The following is a 27,208-nucleotide window of genomic DNA, read 5'->3' as shown; positions in this document are numbered from 1 at the left end:
AGTTGTTTAGTTACCTATTTACCGTGTGCGGTCGATTGGACGCTGGTCTTTTGGTCGCCCCGATCGCGACAACGGGCGACCAAAAGACCGGCGACCAAAAGACCGGCGACCAAAAGACCGACGACCAAAAGACCGGCGACAAAACAAGGTAAAACAACACGGTCTACGCATCAATAAAAGCCAACAATGGCCATGAGCAGTTTCACTGAGCCGACGTGTGAGTGTAGAAGAGTTTGTATGTACGTGCGTTGTCCCTTTAAGAAGCGACGTCAGTCAAGGTCTTAACAAGTTCTCCAACAAAAAACAATAAAAGTCCGGGAAATTTTGAGCTTTTCTTTAGCCTAATCATTACTAGGGCATTAAGTATGACTAAATAGTCATTCACAGTTTGCATTTAGGGAATTTGAGCAACGATTTAAATGGTAATTATCAATAAACTTCCGGGCGACCAAAAGACCAGCGACCAAAAAACCTGGGACCAATCGACCGTGTACCCCTATTTACAGGTGACTAGAGCGATTTAGCCACTTGATGGTTGGTGTACTAGTAGTTCACTCGCCTGACTTTGGTAAAGGGTGAGCGCGGGTTCGATTCCTGCTTGTGATTTTATTGATATATTTTCTATACATTTTTCTGTGTCTGTATTCTCACCCTCTTGCTACTGTGACCATGAAATTTCCCGAATATGGGATGAAGTCATCTAATCTAATGACTGCGAATGGTCTTTTGTCTCTCTGTGACTGGCGACCAATCTGGGGTGAAGTCTGCCTTTCGCCCCAAGTCAGCCGGGATGGGCTCCAGCAACCCTTGCGAGGATGCGCAACACAGAAGATGAATGAATACGGCGATTTATTTAAGCCCTTTGACCCCAAAACCATCAGGAAATCACCCAAAAACGCCCCAAAATTATCAGGAAGCCACAAACGACCAAGAAGCATCCTGGAAAATCCTTAAATATGATCCAAAATTTCCCAGCAGTGACCTCTAAGTACCAATGCTAATAACATCTCTCACGGGATTCGTGCTAGCCCGTACCTACGACACCTGAAAGTTGCTTTCTATGCTATCACACACCCACGCGAAATAGCGTGGTAACGGACGAGGGAACACGGCCAATTCTCTAATCCAATCGGATCGATTTCAATTTGGATAATGTCCCTCACTGTCCCATTCTGGACCCCAAAGGGGCCAAGAGGTCACTTATTAGGCGGTGTCTGCGCTAATGGCGACAAGCGGCGCCGGTCCTCCGTGACTTTGCCCGACAAACCCCGACAGGCGAAACAGCGCGTTTCATCGATCTGGGAGGTGTAAATCGATGGCCGGGGCTCGGATTAGAAATGTCCTTCCTCGCGCCGGGACCTTCGTTTGAACAAACGTACGTACTTTAATTAGCACACCACAACGCAACTGTACTTGATGGAGTGAATACTAATAAGTAGCCATGTCCCAGGTCGGGTCACGTGATCGGAAATCAAGATCCATCGGCTCATTTTCAGGGAATTGGGTGTCAATCATCCGGGTTTTTAAAAATGGTTTTCTTTGTTTTTTATTTTTTCAGGGGGAAATCCATGGCTGCCATTGACGGGGATTAACGTTGGATCCATTTTGACTGGTAGGGTGCTACAGTTTCACTTTTTATGATGATTTATGGTATATGCAATTAGTATATGTGCAAGTGGAATCTAAAGTAACGATTATGATCATTATATGTGTAAATAATGGGAAAAAAATTCTAAATCACCCAAAAATGAACAAGAAAAAAACCCCAAATATTACAAACAAAACCCCGACAGCATGATAAAATACATAATATAAAAAAATAAAAAATAAATAAAAATAATAATAAATAATATATGACAGAATTTAACTAAATTAAACAAGTATTGAAAACGCGCACCAACATTTTTACACCAAAAAATAGATTTAGAAAAACTCAATTTCTCATGTCCCTCTAAATTGTACAGATTCTGTGCCATCCATTTTTCAAAGTATTTCCAGGTATTTATTCCCAAATTTTTATGGTTCGCCCAGTGGACAAGAACAAATGAGCATTTCATCACTTCTAAACTTTTCCTCTTCATTTAAGTAAGCTCAACTCGTGGAATTTCAAGTCATAAACTCCTTTTGCAAGATATCCACTTGATTTATCGAGGCTCGCCATTGGCCGCGAGTCCCGGCGGCTCCACTTAGCGGGACGGATGAGCTCCTGTCCTGTCCTGTCCTGGAAGAGCTGATTTTGGACAGATTTAGGGCTTTTAATCTAAAAAAACAGGCTTTATTACAACCATCAAAATGGTCCACGTACGTACTTCCATTTACGATCGACTATATTCACGTGGAACAACGACGTCGTTCGGATCGAGCGGAGGCGTTCCGTCCCGTTGGGGGAAAGCTTCATCTTGTTGCCATGGCGACTTCTTTGCATGGAAGCAAGACCGGTCGGTCATCGGTGGATGACGCTTTAATGCTCAACCAGCCTGAATTGGATTAGCCCAAAAATGTTATTGCTATTCAAAGTGTTTACATCAAATGGAAAATGAGATCTAATGAAGATAGATTTTTTACAGTACACAATGTGCTCATAAATATAAAAATATCTTCAAAATGTTCCTTTTTTTCAAATTAAATAGATTCATTTACTCTTGATAGGGAGGGACAAAAGGAAGGTGATGCTGAAAACTGGAAAAAAAGGATTTAAAAATATAATTTGATACAAATTTAGAAAATATATGTTGAACATTTCAATTATAATTGATAAATTGAGATCTCGATTGTTTTTCTTGACTTTTATATTGTTGCTGGTTTCTGTCTGTTCTGTAAAATTTGTTTCTCTATTCTATACAGTCGTACCTCTACTTACGAAATTAATAGACTTTATCGTAACTTGAAAATTTTGTAAGTAGAGGTGTACTTTATATGTAAATTCTCTAATTCGTTCCAAGGTGCTCACACAACTACAAACTAAACCCTTTAAAATTGGTCAAAGTGTCCCAATTTTGCATGAAAGATGCGAGGAAACACACAAAAATGAGAGAAAATTATAAGGATATGATTTAATAATGTCTTAAAATAAATAAAGCATTTGAAAATGTGCCTTGCCCCACTGAAATATCTCCCTTTGTGGCTGTTATAGATGTAATATCCGTGTTTGTCCGCCAGATGGCGGCAAGAGCCGTTCTACCAGGGCCGAAAGCCGTCCACTTTGTAGTACATTTTAGACTTTTACGTGTGCCCTACGTGTGTGAAAATATGTGTCACGTTGCATTTTACAGTTTTTAATCGCTTAATAAGGGGAATTCAAAATAAAATGACGGATAAGGAAATGCTTTGAGATTTCGTAACTTGGATCTTTTTCGCATCTCCGGTCACTCATTTGCGTGGAAAAAAAATCGTAACCTGAAACTTTCGTACCTAGAGCCATTCGTAAGTAGAGGTATATGAATATATAGTATAGTACTGTATATGTATTTTTTGCAATCCAGTCTTTTTATCCCTCAAATCTAGCACCGTCAATGGCAGCCAATGAGTTAATATAACAAAATAGAGAAATACATTGAAAAAAAAATCTTTTTTTTAACTCTTCCTACGAAAATGACGTCTTTTCCGATTGTATGACGGGGTCTCTGGGACATCTCTACGCGAGGCAACGACAAACACGTGGCTAAAGCACCGCGAAGAAAGTCTTCCAAACATTTCCGCGACAGTCAAAAAGGATGTTAGGCAACTGAAGAAGAAAAAAATAAGACAAACGACGCCAAGTGTTGGAAAATATTCCGGGCCGCGTGTTCTGCGGCGATAGCGCACGCTAACATAAACAGACACGCATCATTTGCTATTCCGCTCCCGGCCTAGCGACATTTTGTCACCGTCGACCCAAAGTACACAAAAGCTGTTTATATTCTTTCGACGGGACAAATGCGAGTACTCCGGGAAGCGTGCGTGTGAGCCTAGCCTCACGAAAGCACTCCGGCGCCGGCGGGCGCACGCTAAAATGACAATAAGGTGCAAAATGGGGTTTCAAGCGTGCTGGATTGGATGTGAAATGAGATTTGATGCCTAAAAATAGCTTGGAAAACATTTTACAAAAGCTTTTGTTTCACATTTTTCACATTTGGAAGTCGCAGCATGGGCGCCAGTGGTTAGCGCATCGGCCTCGCAGATCTGGGGTACTGGGTTCAAATCCGGGTCTTGTCCACCTGTGTGGAGTTTTCATGTTCTCTCCGTGGGTTTTCTCTGGGTACTCCGGTTTCCTCCCCAAATTCCAAAGACATGCATGGAAGGCTGATTGGACACTCTAAATTGCCCCTAGCTAAGAGTGATTGGTTGTTTGTCTCCTTGTGCCCTGCGATCGGCTGGCCACCGATTCAGGGTGTCCCCCGCCTCTGGCCCGGAGACAGCTGGAATTGGCTCCAGCACCCCACCAGGATAAAGTGGTTCAGAAATTGAGATGAGATGAGAAGTTTTAGTAGTAGTAGTAGCAGGGGGTTATGTTATAAATCCACTAAATGGAGCTGTAGTAGTATTGGTACTTGTAGTCTTCGTAGAATGAGATTGCGTTATACATCCACTAGATGGAGCTGTCGTAGTAGTAGTAGTAATAGCAGTAGCAGTACCAGTAGTAGTGGTCGTCGTTGTCGACGTAGTCGTCGTCGACGTAGTCGTCGTCGTCGCCGACGTCGTCGACGTCGTCGTCGTCGACGTCGTCGTCGTCGTCGTCGACTATTAATAGTAGTAGTAGTTGTAGTAGTAGTAGTTTTAATGGTAGTAATAGTGGTAGTCGTGGTAGTAGTCGTGGTGGTAGTAGTAGTAGTAGTAGTAGTTAGGAGTTGTGTTATATATCCACAAGATGAACCTGTAGTAGTAGTGGATTGTGTTGTATATCCAAGAGATGGAGTAGTAGTAATAGTAGTATTGTTTAGGAAATGGAATTTCATATAATAATTAACCAATATTGATCCATATTTAAAAGGGGCACTGCCGGCTTTTGAGAAAATTCCAAGAAAATACGGTGTATATATATATATATATATATATATATATATATATATATATATATATATATATATATATATATATATATATATATATATATATATATATAATATATATATATATATATATATAATTCGTAATAGTTCGGTTTTGTTGCGGAACCTCCCCACAAATGACCGCAGCTCATATAATAGAAGCAATCGGTCGATTGACGAATGGCTTCCTTAAATAATGGATAGCTGCAGCCACACCGCCAACGACTTTGTGCGCCCAATTTAACCAGGAAGATGGAAAATGTTGCCATTGCCTCAATGGAAACAGGTGGCCAAAAGGAAGGAAGGAAGGAAGGAAAGACGGTGCTTGCTTTATTGTTCCCAGCAGGAAGCCCTTCAAAGTCACCCGTGCGTGTACAATCTCAGTCATCCTCGGCTCTAAATACTTTTGGGAAGAGCGGAACAGCGTCTTGCTATCGGCGTCCAAAATCCAACCTGTCAACTCGCTTCCATTTACTAAATTGAGTGGAGCTTATCACAAGTGTGAGGCACAAATAGCAGAAGACCACATGGGGAAAAAAAGCCTCCAAAAGGAGTATTCATTGCGATGATATACGCTTGGGATTTTAAAAGGGAAAAAGCGGATCCTCCTTTACATTTGGAATATTTTTAAATGTCAGCGCTAAAATGAACTTTTATTTCTCGCTATAAAGAAAAAGTTGAAATTTTACAAGCAAAGTCGTCGCAAAGAATCAGCACACGTTCACTCCAGTGGCCACGTTACGAGATCCGAGTCGACATTTAGGATTAAATGTACTAAAAAGCGGAATAATTAGGGCCTGAGCAACCCTCAGTGCACAGTCTAAAGATACAATTATTAGCATAACGGAAATGGTCTTTTTGGAGGACTGCAAAAACCACAATTTTCCTGAAAATGCCAAAAAATCAGCAGAACGCAACCAATGAACACGACGCAATCCCAGAAACAAAACCCATAGAGAATGAAAAAGAAAAAAAATGACCTCCTCAGGTAAGTGAACTTAAAAAAATGGTTTTAAAATTCAAGTGTGTGACATTTTTACAGCTGATACATTTTTTCAACTAAATTTGAACACCATATTGAGCGTGATAGCAACTCCGTCCGCCATATTGTGAAATAAAGTTTAATAAGAAGCCCAACAGTACACTTCATAACAAATCATTTGTCAAGATGACAGGATAAGGACGCCTTGAAAAACAAGCCATTCTTCGCCGGCGCGCTGCTCCTTTATTCTTTTACATAACTCCTTGTTTTTTTTTTGGTTTCCCACATTGACAGTTCAAAACCAATTTAGTATTCGTTTATCAGAAACAATGTCAAGGTCTTATTGATTTAGAGAGGGGGATTGACGTGCAAGCTGAATTTCAACCACGACGCTGAATTATTGAAGGTGATTTCGAGCTGCGCTTTTCAAAGTTGAATAGCATCATGAATATTAAAAATGACGGTCTTAACGAGGGGCCAGATGCCCCTCTGAGGTACCCCTGTTTTAGAGCATTTTAGATATAATATTTAGATTTTTTTTAATAAATTGATTAAAAGAACTGGATTAAAAGCCTTGAATATTCCAAAAAAAACTTACAAACACCGTACGAGTCGTACGATGTTTGTAAGGTTTTTGGGGGGTTTGTAAGGGGAATCATAATCATTTATAAGGGCAGTTATCGGCAGAGGTTGACAGGTATGAATGTGTAAATTTTGTTCAAAAACTCTCCCCCGATGTGCCCTATCCAATCATCTTAACCCTGCTCAATTGTAACAACAACAACAACGCTTCCGTTCCCAAGGTAGGCGCGCGTTATCTCGTACGCTAGATCCAGTTATGTCCAGCTGCCGTAATCGAAAGATGCTATCGGGCCCAATTGGGAGACGCTAAACCGGTAAGCCGGTCAACATCACACCCTGAAAAGACGAAAATGGGAAAATGGATCCTAGCCGCCTTCTGGTTTTATTGGAAAGACACCTTCAAATCGCCACTTTCGGGAAGATCTTCCATCATGCCAGAAACAAGGGTGTCAGACTGGATTAAAAGAACTGGATTAAAAGCACCATTAAAAACAATGTTTATTTGAGTTTTTTTTTCATAGTAAGGGAAAATTTCTTTTAATCATTTGTTTTTCATTTCAAAAGGAAACCAAAATTTTCTTTAATTATTTTCCATATTAAAGTGGAAAACAGAAAATATTTTTTAGATATTACAAAATGATTTTTTGAACTAAAAACACCGAAAAAATTGATTAAAAAATCAAATTATTGATTTAAAAGGGGGGAAATCAGGAAATATAATATACATCTATACTCTTCATTTTAATTTGATCCTAAAACAGAAAGTCGGCACTCATGATTGACTTTAACAGGCCACACAAAATGATGTGGCGGACCAGATTTGGCCCCCGGGCCGCCACTTTGACACCTGTGCCGTAAACGGTCTCTTGGATGAGTTAACGATGCAAGCTTTCCGCCTACTTGGGGCGCCGAATGCAAAGTCGACACCTTCTGTTTCCGCAGAGGTCATCTCGGCCTTTAAGTATTTTACCCGCGGCGACGCCGGCGCTCTTTTACGATCCGCCGTTCCTTTTCATCTACCCTCGGACAGTCTTCTGTTTTAAAGAATATACCCAGAAGGCTGTTTACATCATTACGACCGCTCGCTGCATTTCATTACCGCCGCCCGCGGAAATAAAGGGGGGCAAAAGAGATGGAATGGAGGAGGGTGCGGTCACCTCTGGGCCCTGGCCTCCAGGGGGCGTGGTTTTGTGAGGAGAATTTAAAACAGGGGTGTCAAACTCTGTTTGGTTGGCGTGCCATATTCGTGCCAACTAGTGGGCCGGACCAGTTTATTTTTGGCCTTAAAAGGTAACTTACTGATTGTGTCACTTCCTGTTTGTTTTAGGCTATTCACAGGTCACTTCCTGTAAAAATTTCCGGGTTGTTCCCCGTTAATTGGTCTATTCCTGGTGATTTTTGAACATTTCCAGGGGCATTTTGAGGTTCCTGGTTAACTCATTGGCTGCCATTGAAGGCGACATTTTGACGGCCAATGAACGAATGGTATTGCGGAGCGGAACTTGAGCAAAGTGCAATCATGGAATTCACAAAATTGAATCAAATGCTCTTATTTGTTCTACACGGGCGCTTTAAACTAGAATTTTCAAAATTCTAGTTTAAAGCGCCCGTGTAGAACAAATAAGAGCATTTGATTCTATATGTACAGTAGTAATGAGCTACAAAGTTAGTCACAGCACCCCCGTGGGCCGCTTATTGTCCGCCGGTCATGTGTTTGACACTGTTTATTTAAAATCAACATATGATGTACAGAGCTATAATCTAGTTTTTCCGATATGATAGGAAATTTTATTTTGATAGGAAGCATGTTTTTTTTGTCCAGTTGAGTCGTTGCTTTGAGTTTGGCAGCTGTGACTTAAAGCCTTTGCAATCAACTGTATTATATCCACGGTGAAGTTTATTCAACACATTAGCGCAATTCCACTGCATGCTAGCCAAGTCCTTTCTCGACGATACTAATAGAAATGAGATCTGCTCATGGCACGCCGCGATTAATTTTGAGGAATTGAGCTTGTGTATGTGTGACGCCACAAATAGCTATCCATCTTATTGTTTTGACGGCTTTCATTTAGATTTGGCGACATGGACGTTCCATTCTTCTATTATTTTGACAACACACGCATATCATTATTACGCCGCACCGCTTTTTGATTGTTTTGAATATACGAACGCGGAATTTTTATGCCATGTCGTTTGAAAAAATGATTATTTTGATGCCACGAGCATGTTTTTTTCTTCTTCCACGTTTGAGGTTATGAGTGTTCTGATGTTCTTCTAATAACACACAGCTCTGAGCTAAAATTAGACAACATAGCAACAGTTCCACCTGTAGAATAAAAGCCACAGAAAGGGGTTATCGATCACCACCGGCTCGTGAATGTTCCTCGCGGCTCCGCCATTTCTCTCGGAGACAAGCCACCCGAGCGCCGCCATTATGATGACGAGTGGCTCCATTTTGGGGAGTCGTCAGTCATATTTGTCGTTCCTTTTGATTACAGAGAGAAATATCAGTGAGCGCATAAAAAAATGGTCCTCCCATTAGAACTCAGGAGTTGTTACCTATTCAATAACCGTGTTGGGGAAATATTTGACCAAAAAATGAGGCTTTTAATACATTCAACTCTCATCGGTAAAAGAAAGGTCAAAGGTGAGCGTTAAAAAAGGACTTTCTGTCTCACAATTGAACATGGAATTTGTAGAATGTCTGAATAAATACCGGACATGCATTTAAGGCTACTTTCAATTGATCTTCTAAAGATAAACGTGCTGGAGATTGTTTAGTTTGCTTTCAAATTTAATTGCTACGCTACTTTATCTCTAGAGGTTGATTTATTTTCCAGCTCTTGACCTTTTCATGTACTATCCTCGCTTGAATTTGACGACAGACACAGTTTGAGGCCACTTAGACGCCCCATTATGTATCCAAATCATCAAAGTGTACTCCATCTTGGATGCTGCGTTGTGACCTTTTCACCATTCGAACCTTGTACACCCAGAAACATTCTTTTGTACTTGACACGCATAAAAAAGAAAACACTTGGTGGGTTCTGTAGATTGTAGTTGTTTAACCTGTTGGAAAAATGAGGTTGAAAGATTTATGGATGCTTACTGTTGTAGTGGGGGTATGAAAAAAATGTTTCTGATTGATTTGGGCTGACATAAATGGAGGTTTTTACACATTCGAATGACAGAAAGCAGACGTTTGGGTGTGGGAGAGTGTTTACGTTGTGTGTGTTTGAGTGTGTGTTTGTTTAAAATAGACGGTACAGGGCTACAGCGTCCCCTTGTGCTGATGAAGAGAACAGTTGACAGCACTCATCAACTTGTTGACTACTTTATAGACATTTGTATATATACACCGTGTAGGTATATTTAAAACGTGGGTTGAACCTTTTCAATTGAATAATTTGTTTTTTTTCCACACAGGTGTGCAAGTCGAACTCCTTCAGGGGCAGGTGTGGGTTTTAAAACACCCACATCACAACGTATTGGAACCTTCATCGGGAAAAAAGTCAATGTTGAGACAAGCACATCTCTCTGGTGGAGAAGAACATTGTGAAAAGTGTGAGTATTTCACTATTTTCTAAACGTGAGGAAGAGTGTCAGTGCATGGGGTGATGTGGATGATGAACTTTTTAGTGGTAAAAGTGTGGGTGTCACATAGAGCCCTTTCTATAAAATGCTAAAACTGACTTTCTAGAAAGACGTGGGTATTGGGACATGTATGTTCCTGGTGTATGGGTGGACTAGGCGAGATGTTCCATGCTGGGTAGATGAGCTACTAAAGTGTGGCTTCAGCTTTGGATAATGTATTCTGCAACACCTTGAGCTCGTGCACTTGAAAATAACGATAGAAACGAGAGTGAAGGGTCAGGGTGAAACATCTGGGACGAGCCCTCACGCACGGTGATGGGCTGCAGCGCCGGGGAGCAGCGCGCATGCGCAACGCATCCAGGGGCTCGGTGTCGTTCGGTGCTGAAGTGGGGCGGATGGACGGAAAAAACGGCGGCGATGGACGTTCCGCGGCCGAAACCCCATTGACCATGCCCTCCCAGCGGCGTCGGGAAACAGTCTTGTGCGTTCCCCCAACCCCGGGATACTGACACTCCGGCAGCGAGCGGTAGGTAAGACGACGCTTTATTTCGGGGGCTCTCGGAAATCACTGAAACACGGAGACAACCGGCGGCGGCGATGGAGCTAGCTCGCCGATTAGCATGGCTGCTAGTTCGGCTCGGCTCGGCTCGGCTCGGCTCCTCCCGAAGATAGTGGCTCTTGGGCGGCTAGTGAGGCGCAGTGGTGCTCGTCGCCGCTCGCTCGAATAGTGTCCGTCTCCGCCTGCGCGGAACGGTCTCGCTAGGGCCCCCGCGGGTGGCTGCGCTCGGGTGGGTTTGCCGAAGCGGCGGCTAGCCAGCGGAGCTAGGAGAAGGAGCAGGAGAAGGAGAAGGAGAAGGAGGAGTTGTTGGTAGTGCTGGGTGGTAGTTCCACGATAAGAGCAGGTTCAAGAAAGAAGGGGGGCCTTGAGGCAGATGCAGAATATTCACTGTAACACTTGAATGTTGTTGTTTTTTAAAAATTGTTGTTTTAGGGCATGGCCAAGGCTGTTCCTTGAAGGAATGAGAGGTTCCTCATAACCTTGTGTCAGACTTTGGGATTAGGTTTCTACTTTATTCTACTCAGACCTTTGGTGTGTATTTAATGTTTCTAAGATGAGTGGGTTTTAAAAGGGAGATATTTTCACTCATTGGCTTCCATTGACGGTAATAGCTGTTGAATGTTTTTTTTTACTGGGAGGGCTAAAAAGACAATTCAACGGATATGCAATTTTCTGGTTACATTATTTTTTGTATTCTTGTCACTGCGCTAAAATAACAAATATCGAATCAGGATGGAATCGGTAGCGGAAAAACATCTTGATAAATATTGTATCCAACGCAATGCGTTACCCCAAAAAATCACTTTCATGTGACATATCAATCACGCGACAGAAGTTATCACAACAAAATAATGCCAATCTATTTATGGAGTCTAAATAAGCCTCACGTTTCAAACTGGAGTTTTTGTGGATTAAAATATCCCAAATTATGTTTCTTTTAAGTGCCACAATGCCAGAATGTGTCATAAGAACTCATTCTAGGATTTTGCTCATTCTATTGCTAGCAAACTATTAAAAGTGACCACATTTATCTCCTTAAAAGCTGCAAAACTTGATCTAACAAGAAAATTGCTTAAATTACATAACTAAAACACAATGGTTACATTGTGGCAGTTTTTCCCCAACATTTCCATGTCACTTATTAATTTAATTTTTTTGATAGAGATTACATTCTTAAAGGAATTCTATATGTTGCCCAGCACACGTACACACACATACACATTCCCAAATGTAGAACAATAGCCTTATATGGGGAAACCATACATTAGTGTGAAACATTGCATTTCCTGTCATTCACTCGGTCTTTTATTGTTTTAGACAACATGGGGTTAAATCCGCTTTATAGCCCGGCCTTCTTCCTTCTGCGAACTTTTGCCAGCACAAAAAAAGTCTTATCTTTGCATGGGGGTTATGCAAAATCCTTCTTCATGGACCGTACAAGGACGACTTGTATTTTATTTCTTTTTGCTTTAATCTGGCTCCACTGGATATAATTGAAGTTCAGGAAGAATGGTTATAGTATAGTTGAAACACTAGCTCGTCATATGATGGCAGCCACCTCTAAAAATAAAGTTTGTGGATGAAAAATGACGATGCTAAATGGTGAAAGTCAAAGCATGAATAATAAATGATCCGTAATGAATGCGTTCCGCGCTTGAATTGTTCGTTGCTTTGAGTCACTTTCACAATTTTGCTGTGTTGCGCTTTCAAATTTTTGGTCCGCACTGCCACTTGTGGACTTGCGCACAAATTGTAAGGTTAGTTTTGGTCACGCTGAGTAATTTGTTTTGCTGGTCCAAGACTAAAAGTAATACTTAAGACTATGCTAATTATATATCACTATGATGTGACTATTGCCATCTGAATATGAAATGATTTCACCTAGCTTTATTTGATTTCTTAAAACTGGGATATGTTCTATTGTACAGAGAATGAAAAAACAGGTCTAGTAAAATACTATATAGTGAGCCACACAGCTCAAAGTATTATTACTGTGTTTTTAAGCGGGTTTTTTTGTAACCAAAACCTTGAAACTTTCAAATTGTCTACCAAGAAAAATACAAAAACATAAGGCGGTAAGTTGCTAGCTTGTTTTTGTAATATATATTTATATATTACATATATATTTATATATTACATATAGTTTCTTTTCAATATCTTTATTCTTTTTACTAGAGGCTAAAGTACATTTTTTTTAGCAAACAATTTTGAACACTGCTACTCCTTGAGTGTCCAACTTGGCTAACATTGATACTTACCTTACACTACCTTAAAAAATGGCACCCATTTCAGTTCAAATTCAAGACATATTTCGAAAAGTTCCATTGTAAAAATGTAAAACTAATTCTAATAATGTAAGGGTCTCCAACTTACCCCACAAACATTTAGCAAACATCTCTTCCAGAGTTTTTCCACTGTAACAAACCAGCAGTTTGTAACTGCGCTGGTTGTGAGGTTTGGCCTTTAAACTATTTCAAGTCTTAGTGAATGCTTTTTCTTTCTCCTCCTCAGATGCTGTACTTTCCAAGTGCACAAACGAGCCATTCGCTGAGATCGGAGGAAGGTCAGAAAGCTAGCCGGTGAGCCAAAACCAAAGAAACGGGTGCGAACTGAGGGCAGATTTCATTGAGCGTCTCGGGTCAGGGATGGTCAGACCACCGATCGCTCTTGCCGTCGGTGAAAAAAAGGACCTCCTCGCCTGGCCTTGCCTCCAATCTCTCGCCGGTCGCACCGGCGGTCCGTTAGCCAATCAGACGCTGCGCCCAGTGGCCCCGCTATCGTCCGGCAAGCCATGACCTCACGCCATGACCGCGTTGTCTGACCTGCTTTCAAGAACTCGCTAATTCATGGTAAGATCCGCCGTAGAAGTCCACATTTTAGAACCAAGAAGCCCCCACGTATTTCAACTAACAATTTTAGGGCCCTTGACGCAAAGACATATCAGACAGTCGTTATCTTAGATTCCAGTCCATCGTATTTTCGTAATCAAATCACGAGACGCCCTTTATTTATCAGGAGCGTTAATCACAGGTTTACTGTATTTTCTCGCATATTAGCCGCCTCTGCGTATAAGCCAGACCCTTAAAATAGCCTTAATATCGTTGAATTTTTCAATTTCTCTCGTATAAGCCGCCCCCTGAGTCACAATTTTCACCTCCATATTCATGGTTTTAATAGGGAGTACAAATATGTTACTTAGAAGGGAAAATCTTTAGAAAAATCGCTCGTGGTATTTCTGAGATACTTTATGAATCGAAAGGATCGTCTGCTGGATTGCACATTCCGAATGTTGCCTGCATGTAAACAAATTAAAAAAGGAAGTCATGTGAGCAGTACAACCAGGAAGTGTCTGTAATAGTGTCGTTTGTCAAGATGGCGACGCCCTGAACGAGCAATGGCAGGCACAAGTATGTGAGTTTTTTTCACGTTTTATGCAAGATCCGTTTTTTTTCTTGAATTTTATTCATAGATCTCAAAATCCATTTTCTTAAGTGTTTTATCTCTTTATCTTGTCTCTATTTTGAAATAAATGACCGTATCAGCTCGTCTTGCTTTATGGCTTTTCGTCTTGTCAAATCTAATTTTTGCGACAAACACGGCGTATATGCGAGAAAATACGGTAATATTGGTAGTTTAGCAGTCGCTGCATTGTTTGAATCCGATGCAACTTGAATTCAATTCCGTTTGAATAATTCACCTGATCTGTAAGATTTATGGCGAGAGTGCTGACGTAACAGCCCGAATCTGGGAGACTGCCATGCGGTTTGCTCGGCAGCGTGAGGAGGCTTTCCCAGCTCCGTTGAACTCAAAGCCAGCCAGCCAGCCAGCCCGCCAGCTGGCGGCCTCGCTTGCCCGCCGCCGAAGAAACCAAATTACAAGGCGGCACTGTGCGTTATTGTCCGAGGCACTCCAAGTGACTTCTTCTTCGAGAGGCATTTTATTTAGAGTAGCCGCAGTGCTCGCTGCAATCTGGCCTGTAGAGAAAGGCCGCAGTGTGATCTTCAAGTGGCTGTCTCTCCGTTTCCTCCCCCCTTCCACTTCTATCGCCGCTACCTCCCCCCCCTCTCCTAACCAAAAGGCCTTGTTCGCATCTACCTTCCGAGCCTGTGAAATGTCAGGGGAAATCCCCAGACCTTTGCGGCAGGGCTCCACGGCGACTACAAGGCGGACCACTCGGATTGCGCCTAAATCATCTTTGTAGCTTCGATTTGGGGAAACTTTGATTGACCTGTGGGATGTTTTTTTTTTTCCAATGAGTGGGAAATCAGGTAAAGTGCATTCGTCTCTTTCCGGCGCAAACCGTTGCCATCATGCAACCTAGAACTGTTCTCTTGCCTACTTACAGTTCGTTTGCCTACTTACAGTTTTTTTGCCTACCGTATTTTCACGACTTTACAGCACATCATATTTTTAGCCGCAGTGTCAGTAACGAGTGCTATTTCTGTATTTGACACACACAAAGGACGTACCGTTTTTAAAGACACAGCCAGGCATGGCAAAACATACACCAGCTTAAACATACGAACACATGCTAAAAACATGTTTTTAAAAAGGCAACGGAAGAAAAACTGAGTTCGGGTATACTTTATTTAGCCATTTTACAATGTACTCATGTCATCATCACCCACAAATCCATCAAAGTCCTCATTTTCTGTGTCCGAATTGAGCAATTGTCCAAATGAGTCATCGAAAACGCTGAGTTTTATACGTTCGTCCAGGCGGCCACAATCCATTCGCAAATAGTAGCTAGCTAGTAGCTAGCGTAACTATTCCAACGCTGCCTTCCATGCTTCGTAAAGCTGTGTTGATGTCGATGTCCAGGCCACAATCCATTGGGTGTATTGACAAAAGAACTATATATCCCAGCAGTCACTGTGCAGTACTTTTTTACGTGAAAAATAGAGTCGGGGGCTGCTTGCCGTAGTTGTGAGAACTGTAGAGGATGGTGTACCCTATCGACTGATTTTTTTTATTTTTATCGTGATAACAATTTTAGTATTGGTCCATATATAAAGTGCACTGGATTGTAGGGCACCCTGTCTATTTTGGAGAAAATTTAAGACTTTGATGTGTGCCTTATAGTTGTGAAAATACGGTACTTAAATCCATCCATCCCTCAGAGGGAGGGTAGCTGAGACGCGCCTTATTACCAACAAAGGCCGCAAAAATGAAGCTTTTCAACATCAAAGGAAAGACTTAACAAGCAGTTGTGACAAGTCGTTTATATTAGCCGAGGCTGTCAGTACCACATTTAGACCCCGATGACCCCCTTATCGATTGTTAAATGATGTGCATGTTCAAAAAAAAAGTGTCAAAACAGAAAGAGGGAGAAAATTGAAATTTTCTCGGGTCGGCAATCAGATTGACCGAGTGACAAACACCATAGGGGGATTTAGAAAAACATCAAATGTGTAAACTGTTCCAATTGTTGAGCTTTTCCCTAGTAACAGGTATTTTGTGTGTTCTGTGCTCGCCAAAGCCCCGAAGTGTGAGTGGAGTGGAGATGAGAAAAAGGCAGGCGGCGCAAATCGAGGCACCACCGCAGGTCCCTGGACAGCCCCGACCCAACACCTGCTGCCTCTGCTGGTGCGGCTGCTGCAAGTGTCTCTGGTAGGTCCCCCGTCACCCCAAAATGCCCAAATGTTCATATACATTTAAAAAAAGTGAGTGGACTGGATCTCCGAGGCGCACTTTGCAAAGTGGAAAAAAAGGCCTTTGTGATGGACTAGCTTCTATTTTAAACTTGTGGATGATGCTTCCTTATTAAATTGTCAGCTGTTACTAGAGGACGTTATTGGCGTGATAGCCAAAGGCTTAAGTGTAGAAGAAGAATCGGACGAGAGAAACATGGCTAATGGTGGGAAGAGGGTGGCGTATTGACGTGAGGAAAGTTGAAGATTGACATTGTTCAGAGACGGGAGTTCACGTATGCCAAGGGTGTCAGACTCGGGCCGCTTTAACGTCAACTTAATTTCACGTGGGCCGGACCATTTTAGATATAATATTTAGATTTATTTTTTCTAAATGGATTTAAAGAACTGGATTAAAAGCCCTGAATAATCAGTTTTTTATATATCTAAAACAATTTTTATTTTGGCTTTTTAAAAATATATTTTTAGATTTTACAAAATGATTTTTGAACTAAAAACACCGAAAAAAATACAATTATTGATTTAAAAGGGGGAAAATCAGGAAATTTAATATACATCTATACTCTTCATTTTGATTTGATCCTAAAACAGAAAGTCGGCACTCATGATTGACTTTCCCGGGCCACACAAAATGATGCGGCGGGCCAGATTTGTCCCCGGGCCGCCACTTTGACCACACGTCTGCTAATTGCTATTGAATTCCAGGTATTTAGCCCTCTTTTTGAAGGGAGCTACACAGTCACCTCTAGAGCCAGCCCTTGTTGATGTGTTGCAATTTTTTTTTTGTACACAATCTTGCAGTGGGGGAGGAGCTTTGTGTTGGAAGATTTTGTAAACTAATATGGCCTCTGCATATTTAACAGTATTGTTCCAGTTCAGGCGTTTGTGTTTTTTTTTATCTGACTGTGGTGGTGCGTTTTGGCTTTCTCTCCAATACTTTTAGAGCAAAGGTGTCAAAGTGGTGGCCCGGGGGCCAAATCTGGCCCGCCGCATCATTTTATATGGCCCGAGAAAGTATATCATGAATGCCGGCTTTCTGTTTTAGCATCAAATTCCAATGACTATAGGTGTATATTATATGTCCTAAGTTTCCCCTTTTTAAATCAGTATTTTCAATTTTGTAATCCATTTTTTTTGTTTTTTGTTCAAATAGCATTTTGTAAAATCTAAAAAATAAATATATAATATTTTCTGTTTTCCATTTTAATATTGAACATGATAAAAAAAAATGGTTTCCTTTTGAAATGAAAAACCATTAAAAGACGTTTTCCCTTACTAAGAAAAAAAAGCTACAATAAACATTGTTTTAGATCTATAAAAAAAATGAATATTCAGGGCTTTTAATCTAGTTCTTTTAATCAATTTATTAAAAAAGATCTAAATATGATATCTAAAATGGTCTGGCCCACACGGAACCGAGTTGACGTTAATGCGGCCCGCGAACCAACTTGAGTTTGACACCCTTGTTTTAGAGCTTGCTTCTCAATGGTTTCAATTGGCGCTTGCATTTTTCTCTCTCTCGCCGTATCAAAGTTCTTCATCTCCCCTTCCCCGCTCGTCTCCTCTAACCCGGTCCTCACCCGCTTATCGGACAATACCCTTCTATTTCCATCTTCTGATCACATGCAAAACAGCTGTGAAGAACAGCCCGTATATTTAGCCATATTGCGAGGGCGCCCGGGGGGGGGGGGCGCGGCCCGCTTACCCTATTAGAGGTAGCACAATGGGGACTTTTGACGAGAGCCAGCGAGAGGAAGCGGAGATCCTCCACGGTGGGACAAAAATAGACGGGGCAGTGTCTGTCGCATTACGGGCCCAGGCGAGTGGCACGGCGCCGCCGCCGCCGCCGCCGTGGATGGAGGGAGGCTCGCATGTGCGTTTAGCGTGTTGACAGGAGGCCTTTGTTCAACAAATGGGTGCCAATGTTTACTGGCGATTGTCTGGCGCACTCGAGGCTCACGCATCCTTCGCAGCCCGATTCTTAACTAACAAATACGCACCGACCGGGATTGTTTATTCCTTTTTTTACGTGTGGGGCGTTTCTGTTTTTACTTTGAACGGAAAAAGAAAAAAATGGCCGTTTATCTCATCTGACCGAAATTGTCACGTGGAAATGAAATAGTCTTAAAAGAATTTATCAGCTCAAATGAGGACGCTCCTGCTAGCGGGAAACGTGATGTAAAATAAATGGAGAAATGTGCCATGCAACAGTTGGTTAGCCATTGAGCTAGTTCTTTGTCATTTGACTTATTTGGTTAAATGAGCACGAAATGTAACTGTGAATGCTAGCATTGTGCGCTAGTGTTAATGGCAGGCATGCAATAATGTCAGCGTTGTTTTGGCCCTGATCACAAGCTCACGGACTGACTTGTCTGCACATTTGCTCAACTGTATGTGGAAGAACACATTTGTTGACCTTTGCCTTAAATTCAGATTTGATGTTGGGAAAAAAATATATATCAAAATTTAACAGAGAAAAAAATGGAATATTGCAAATTCAACCCTTGTTTGAATGACAAAAAACGTCCTAAAAAATTAAGATTTTGACAAACACTTCGTCTTGTCAAGTTATTTTGGTAAAACCAATTTTAAGATGTGAAATTGATTTATATTCGCTAAATAATATGACAACTAATTCTTTAAACTGCAGCCTTTTTCTGTTCTCTTTAGTCTCTCAATACGATTTTTTAAATCATATTTTATTTATGTTAACAATTTTGTGAAGAAGAAAAAAAATATACAGTACACGGATAGGCTCCAGCACCCCACTGCGACCTGGAAAATGAATGAATGTCTTATATAAAATGATTCTTTTGGCTGTACGAGTACGATTATTTTATTTTGGTAAAGCCAATTTTAAGATGTGAAATTGATTTATACTCTCTAAATAATATGACAACTAATTCATTAAACTGCAGCCTTTTTCTGTTCTTTATTCTCTTGATACTAATTGTTTTAATCATACTTTATTTATGTTAACAATTTTGTGAAGAAAAAAAATATATACAGTACACGGATAGGCTCCAGCACCCCCTGCGACCTGGAAAATGAATGAATGTGTTATATAAAATGATTCTTTTGGCTGTTCTAGTAAGATTATTTCGTTTCATTTTCACTACTTTCAGAGTTTCAGTGCTTTATAAGCCTGGCGGACCACCAGCCTTCTTAACATTAAAAAAAAGTATTTATTAGTTTTTGTTTTGTTATTATTCCCCCATAAAAATACATAGTAGGCTGCCGGCTACCATCAAGCTATGCAAGTTTTCTGGGATAAAATCCTGGATGAAAAAAAAATCCTCTCTCTCCATTCAGGAGTCAAGACAGGCTGGACAGAAGCGAGCGCCAGACCTGCACCAAGATGGACAGCATTGAAGCCGCGGAAGAACAGTAAGTGGACCGAGCCGTCGGCCGTCGCTTTTGGGTAGTCACGACCGTGTCGTCTTGGTCTTTAGCCTGTCCCACTGCCGCCACAGACAGCCCAGCCTCGACGAGGTGCTGTCGTGGTCTCGCAGCTTTGAGATGATGCTGCGTTCGCTGGAGGGCCGCGAGATCTTCCGAGAGTTCCTCAGGTCGGAGTACAGCGAGGACAACCTCCTCTTTTGGTTGGCTTGCGACGAGATGAGGAAGGAGACGGATTCGTCGGTGGTGGACGAGAAGGCCAGGATAATATACGAAGACTACGTCTCCATACTTTCCCCGAAAGAGGTTTGGCCTTTTGTCAGTGATTCAAAATGATTGACAAAAAGTATAGTGTATTTTCTCGCATATAAGCCGTATTTGTCGCTCTAAAAAATGATGACTGAATCGAGGGTACGGCTTATATGCGAATAAATTAGACTTGGCGTGCACAAAACACCATATCACAATGTGGCCTATGCGTTCATTCATTTCAAAATAGAGAAAAGATAAACAGATTTGATGCGTAACAAAATTCATTTTGACGATGAATGAAATTCAGGGGAAAAAAATACAATATTTTGCATAAAACGTGAAAGAATTCACTTACTAGTGCCTGCCATTGCTCGCTCAGGGTGCCGCCATCTTACCTAGGGATGACAAACTAGACAGATACAAACACACTTCCTGGTTGTACAGCTCACATGACTTCCTTTTTCAATTCGTCTACGTCACGTGTGTCAAAGTGGCGGCCCGGGGGCCAAATCTGGCCCGCCGCATCATTTTGTGTGGCCCAGGAAAGTCAATCATGAGTGCCGACTTTCTGTTTTAGGATCAAATTAAAATGAAGAGTTTAGATGTATATTAAATTTCCTGATTTTCCCCCTTTTAAATCGATAATTGTAATTTTTTAATCTATTTTTTTCTGCTTTTAGTTTAAAAAAATCATTTTGTAAAATCTAAAAGTATATAATAATAAAAAGCTACAATAAACATTGTTTTAGATCTATAAAAAATGGAATATTCAGGGCTTTTTATCCAGTTCTTTTAATCCATTTATTAAAAAAATCTAAATATTATATCTAAAATGGTCCGGCCCACATGAAATCGAGTTGACGTTAATGCCGCCCGCGAACCAACCCGAGTCTGACACCCTTGGTCTACGTGCACCCTTTAGAAATGTGCAATCCAGCAATCGATTTTTACAGTACCTCAGAAATACACATTTGTACTCCCTATAAAAACCATAAATATGGAGGTGAAAATTGTGAATCTAGGGGGAGGCTTATATACGAGAGAAATTGACAAATTGAACCATTTTAAGGGTGCGGCTTATACGCCGAGGCGGCTAATATGCCAGAAAATACGGCAAGTGTGTGAATTGCAAATTCCCCAGTTATCTAATAATTCCTGATTTGGTTTTTCCTTCCCGGTTTAGGTGAGTCTGGATTCCCGGGTGCGCGAGGGCATCAACCAGAGCCTGGCCGAGCCCAGCAGCCTGATGTACGAGGAGGCGCAGCTCCAAATCTACACGCTGATGCACCGAGACTCCTTCCCCCGCTTCCTCAACTCCAGCGTTTACAGAGACCTCCTGGCCAACAGGAGGCGCACCTGCCTCGACACCTAAAAAAAAAACTCCACCACGCCGCCACCACCACACCCTTCGACTGCTACGTAAAAACGACGGCGCCAGGAGTCCGGTTTGGAAAAAACAAAACAATCAAACACTTTCTTGATTGCAAAAAAAAAAGACTGAACGACAGGACCCAAAAAAAAAAATAGCCGGTCGTTGTTGTTCTTGATCATTTTTCGAGCAATTTCTAGACGGTGACGTGACTTTGCTGGTTGCTTTTAGGTCAAATGTGTCTGACAAGGCCGCCGATTGTTGTGCAGATGTCTCGATGGTTGCGTTAGACCGTGGACTCCTCAGGACCAGGACCGACAAGCGAGAGAAGAAGAAGAAGAAGAAGACGAGGGACACGCCAACTATTCCTGTACTGTAATAACGACACCTCATTTTTAATTTCCCACCCATTTTAGCACCGCGCCATCACGAGCTAACCAAGCTAAGTCGTGCGTTTTGCAAAAAAACCTTGTTTCGTTTTCAGGAAAAGAAAATCTAGGACAGCTCTCCGTTCAGTTTCTAGCCGGGGAAAGCGTCCAAAATGGCGTGTTTCCGTCCACCCAGGCGCTTTTTCTTCTTTACGTGGGAGAAGTAAGGGCTAGCTAGCTAGACTTGTGCTCGGGCAGCTACACGTCACCCGACGATGCCTTCACGCGCGTTTTGAACAAAAAAAACGGAATACGGGCAACACAAACGTCGCTTTTGCTGCCGCTGGGGGGCTTTTCCCGTAATTCATCACGACCATCCCTTTCGTTTCCTGCTTCCCATGCCTGAAAGGCACGGAAAAAACCACACACACACTCACAAAATAGTTGTCGTCTTCTTCATTCGGAAATCGAACCCTCGGCTTTTAATGACGTCAGCGGCAAAATGGCTGCCACACATGATGTCAACGGCGCAAAAAGAAAAGTCAGCTAGTTTAGCCAGCATATTTTATGTTAGCCACCAAGCTAACGTGCCCCCGAGGGTGCTAGAGCAAGCTGCTAGGTTAGCATGCCTCTGCGCTACACGCTCGCTTTGGTCTACTTTTCTGAAAAAAAATTAAATAAGATTAAAAAACATTTCAATGCATGAAATCGTGTTACGTCGAAGAATTTTAGAGGGCGGGGTTTTGCCAAATCGTCTGGTAAATATATTTTTTAATCTTCTCCCTCGCCCAAACTGTGGATTTTTCAGTAAAAAGTGCATGACTGAAGTATTACGCTATTATTTCATTTGTCCGCTATCGATTATCTCCAGCTTTATTGACGGATAAGATAGAAGATGAATTATCTGTCCGGTTTCTAAAATATTAGCAAAAACGTGCCACTACTCGATACGCGGGAACATTGTATGTATTTAACTACCTGAAGTTGATGTGCCAAGGTTAGCTTGCGGTCTCGTATCGAGCCGAGTCCCGATTGGCCGCCGCTCAACCTCCAATAACTGACGTCAAGTTGCTGTCGCTCACCTCCATTCCCCAGAAAGGCAGTTGCGCGAACATAAAACGCCTCCGCTGCTGACGGCGATGGATGTCAAATCCGTCCCAACGAGGGACGACCGGCAGGGAAGCGATGAGATCCGCAACAGTGAACCTCCAAAAGCCAATCCGGTTCAGTATGTTGTTAAATTGGCCTTTTTTTTCCCTGAAACTTTGTATTTTTGACAGAGCATTATTCCCGAAACACCCGCATAAAGCCACCAGCTGACCGTACGTATCAGTCTGCAAAAAATCTTCGCGTCGTGTCGGCTTTGAAGGGGTAAGTTGCTTTTCTTCATTTTAGCCGTTTAATACAGAATAGCAGCAACGAACGTTTCTGAGCCAATGAATTTTCCCGGCTTTTTTTCGGGAAGTGCTTTCACACCCATTTGGGGAAGCCCGCTGTAAATTTAAACGGACTTGTTATCAATAAGCGGAGTAGATGTCAAGTACAGTAATACCTTGAGATAAGAGTTTAAGCCGTTCCCGGGACCGAGCTCGTATCTCAAATTGTATGTCAGTTCATTCGTATCTCAAATAAATTTTTGAATTCCCCTCTAAAATAACAAAATTTAAATAAATCCGTTCCTAGCTTCTGAAAAGAACACCTAAAATAGGATATTACGATGGAAAAACAAGTTTTTAATTGTTCCAATTCATCCACAAATAGCTATTTAATGGTTATAATCTGCAATAAAATGTGACATTATTATATACAGTACCGTATGGCGTTCTTAGACTTTACTGGGCCGCATCGGGAACCATTTTGTATGCTCGTATCTCAAATCTCTCGTATGTTGGGACACTTGTATGTCAAGGTATTACTATATTGTTTTGAGATGTGAAAGAGACAAAAAAAGAACAGAATCTAAAATGTTTCAAATGTAAACAAAGGCCTCTTTAGTGAATTCCTCGTACATATTTAACCTTTGGCAATACGTGCAGCCAGCCACATTAGCCATGGATATTGCTTCACCATGCATGCATGCGCCCTCTTAACTCCTAATAATAAAAATAATAATAATAATTCAACTCTTCTTTATTTTCCATTTTCCGGGGAGGGAAAAATACTTTTTGAAGCGCTACTAAACGCGAGAATGTCTCACGCAGTTAAACGACGGAGGGAGAAAATAGAAATAAACATGGTGCAATTTATATCAAGTTTACATTTATGAATAAGCAGCGAGTTCGAGTTCACGCACGCACGCACGCACGCACGCACGCCGCGTTCAAAGCATTTGGGAAGGTTCGAGATTCGGGAGAGTTGCAACGGAAGCGGGGCGTGTCTGACGCTCTTCCGCTCGCCAGCCCCGCCCCTTCGTTTCATTTATTGCGACTTTAACGCGGCTCGCTTCCTGCGAATTTTACAAGCGATGTGGCCATTTCCCATTCTGCTCTTTATTTTTTTTCAAGTATCTAAAGTGTCCTGTCGGGAAAGGAAACGCTTTTGCAAAGCTTTTTGGCCTTACCGACACTTTTAACCACGAAAATGATCATTTTTTTATTTTCCTCCTTTGATGAAAACAAACCACGAGCATCTTTGTAGGCTTTTCACTACCTCTCATGTCGGTTAATTTATTACACATCTAGTTCTCAATGTCATTTTTTTTTTTAGATCTACTTGAAGCCTAAACACTGTAAACTACAAAATGTGCACAGACAAAATGGCGCGCGGGGACGTGGGTGCGTTCACGAAAGCTTAGCCTGAAGTTGATTTTCTCGTCGTTGTTGTCGTTTTTTTTTGTCCGTGTTGATTTGGAAGTGGACTTTTTTTTGTTTGCATCTCTAGAAATAATTCAGGAAACCACTGTCTAAGGGCTAAATCCCATTTTTTGCCTATGCAAATGTATTTTTTGGGGGCTCCACCCACACCCGTTGAAAGATGGACCACGGTTTACATTGCCCTTTTGCTGATGTCCTTCAATCTCACTCAGCAAAAAATGTACCATTATTTTTCTTCTTACATATAGATCTATGAGCATATATGTGTACATATATATATATATATATGAATAGCTAGTATCTATAAATCGACTAATATACGGATAAAATAGTATATGCCTTCGTGATGATACAGAAATAAACGTGTGTTGTCTGATTACGTGGCTGTTTGCTGGCGTGTTGCCAAGAATTGTAGCTAGCTTAGCAACGGAGGGGTTTCATTTCGAAAAGGAACATTTTAGAAATCGGACTTTTTACGATCGGCTCCCGCTCGTTCGGTCATTTTTGGTTGTTTTTTTTTACGCCGACGAAAGGTTTGAAGGGCTGAAACGTGCTAACGAGCTTGGCTAATCGTCCTTTTTTTGTGAAATGTTCGTTTGGAAAGGTACATTTAAGAGCATGAAATCTTGATTTGGCAACTTACCTTTTCGTTTTCGGAAAATGTTGAGGTTCGAGCCGCCTGATTTCGGGATTTAGCGACATTAGCGAGCTCTTTGTTTCTCTTTTTGAGCGAAACTAGATGTCTTTCTGCCCTGTTTGGTTTCCCCGAGACTTGAAAATGTGTCTCTTTGATTTATTTTTGTCGCGCGCTGGCGTCTTCTCGGCCACGTGCAATACCACTGATAGCCAGCAGGGCGGCGACACCCCTCCACTGTTTCAGTTTGAGCTTCTGGCTAGGCTGGCGTGCCACGCACAGATTTTTAGGCGATCACTTGTCTCTTTATTGATTTCGATGCCTAAACGTCTCGGTGAAAGAGATGACGTAAATAGCGCCGACGGAAAATCGGGAATTCCAAAAAGTTCTGTTTCAACGGTTTTTCTATTCAGCATGCTTTTTGCTAAATAAATGAAATAATTCAGTTATTTGCTACAAACGATACTGTATGAGTATGTATTCGAGTACTGCAGTATGCAGACCATTAAAAAAATAACTCTTTTGGGAGGTTGGTATTTTTCTCACTGATGCATACTTGATTCTTGAGTGTCACATGATCACGACAAGCGACTTCGCGGTGCTCGGAAGGAACTTTGGACATTTGATGACCTTTGTTTGTTTACTTGCTGTTTGATTTAACGCCATCACAAAATGGGGAATAGTACAAATAATATTTAGGAAATCGAACCAACCACAACTACGTCACTTCTTTAACGATATTGGACAATTCGTAACATCTTGTTTTATTTTGGACCAAAAAAGAACAAGGAAAAATAAAAAAATAATTTAAAAAATGGACAATTAATGAGATGCAAAGGATAACAAACCTAAAGGCCAAGATATTTATGATAATCAAGGCCAGAATTTTCAAAATACGCCCAAATATAAAAGGGGCGGGGCTTATTTCTCGAAAGGCCGCTTTTCCCCCAAAAAATAAATAATAATTTGTGCAGACCATTTTCATGTAAAAGAGAATTTGGGCAGCCCAAAGACTCCAAATCCATCACGCGAATCGACCGTTTGTCTGCAGCGCCCCTTGTGGGCAAAACTGGAAAATCAGTCAATGATCACATCAACGCAGATTTATTTGTTGACCTATTTTCACAAAATGACAAAACTTCTCCCCAAAGCCGACGCTAAAGTTTCACCCGAATGTGCGGGTAATTCTTTGCATTTTAGTTGGTGAAAGGGAATGCATGACGCTTGGTTCAATCGCACGTATGACAAAACAACGGTACTTTTGTGAGTAAATGTCCATTTCAAACGACTCGAGTCCATTTTTAATGGTATTTCCACCATTAAAAAGGGTGGCAAAATTTGAGCCATTTTCATAAGATTGTTGGACAAAAAAAAATGTTTCATTTCAAAAAAATGTTTGTCGTTTCTCATCATGCCTTTGTAAAACTTTCACATGTGACAGCCAACAGAATATAACGTTGATTGGTGGTTGATTACAGATGAATAAGAGCTATTATATTATATACTATATCACAACTGAAATTGTACGCTTTAGTCCCTGCAAAAAAAACTATTATTTTGTATTAGTCTGGTCTTAAAATTGTTTTTTTTTTTTTTCAATGAGTCCCATCTGCTGTTTTAAAGCTACGGTCCGTTTCCATATGCGTTTTCTTTTTGTTGTTGTTGTCTTGTCTTTGTTTACACGGAAAACCACAGAATTGATGTTCCGACAAAAAGGCCAATCGGTTGTAACTGCCCTTGAATATCTTGTCATTTGCATAGTGCTGCTAGAGAGTGTAACAAATTACAATAAATACTTATTAGATCTTTTTCATATATGCTGTGGTGTTTTTCTTCACATCCGAATGGGAATGTTATTTCTTTCACTTTTTTAATGGTTGTTTTTGTGAGCAACTTGCCGCTTTTTTGATCTACTCCTAAGTTGAATTTCAAAATATAGGACTTTTTATTTATAACCTTAATAAAACTTGAGATTTTT

The 27,208-nt window shown here is 41.2% G+C and overlaps 1 protein-coding gene across 7 annotated transcripts; it reads left to right on the top strand.

Annotated features, from left to right (window-relative positions):
• Nucleotides 1–10,016: 10,016 nt before the first annotated feature.
• On the top strand, nt 10,017–27,045 carry rgs17 (regulator of G protein signaling 17). 7 transcript variants are annotated; one of them, XM_077614020.1, is made up of 7 exons: nt 10,017–10,155; nt 13,256–13,323; nt 13,388–13,593; nt 16,224–16,354; nt 19,708–19,782; nt 19,848–20,100; nt 21,230–27,045. In XM_077614020.1, the coding sequence occupies exons 3-7, from the start codon at nt 13,591–13,593 to the stop codon at nt 21,416–21,418; spliced, it is 651 nt and encodes a 216-aa protein (XP_077470146.1). In that variant the 5' UTR covers nt 10,017–10,155; nt 13,256–13,323; nt 13,388–13,590; the 3' UTR covers nt 21,419–27,045. The 7 variants fall into 7 exon arrangements, with proteins under 7 accessions (XP_077470146.1, XP_077470143.1, XP_077470144.1 ...); XM_077614018.1 differs by lacking the exon at nt 10,017–10,155 and adding an exon at nt 10,480–10,711; XM_077614019.1 differs by lacking the exon at nt 10,017–10,155 and adding an exon at nt 10,480–10,715.
• The last annotated feature ends 163 nt before the right edge of the window (nt 27,046–27,208 follow it).

This window comes from Stigmatopora argus, chromosome 11, assembly GCF_051989625.1.
Source record: "Stigmatopora argus isolate UIUO_Sarg chromosome 11, RoL_Sarg_1.0, whole genome shotgun sequence".
In the NCBI taxonomy this organism is placed as follows: domain Eukaryota; kingdom Metazoa; phylum Chordata; class Actinopteri; order Syngnathiformes; family Syngnathidae; genus Stigmatopora; species Stigmatopora argus.
This window is presented reverse-complemented; position numbering and strand designations above follow the sequence as displayed.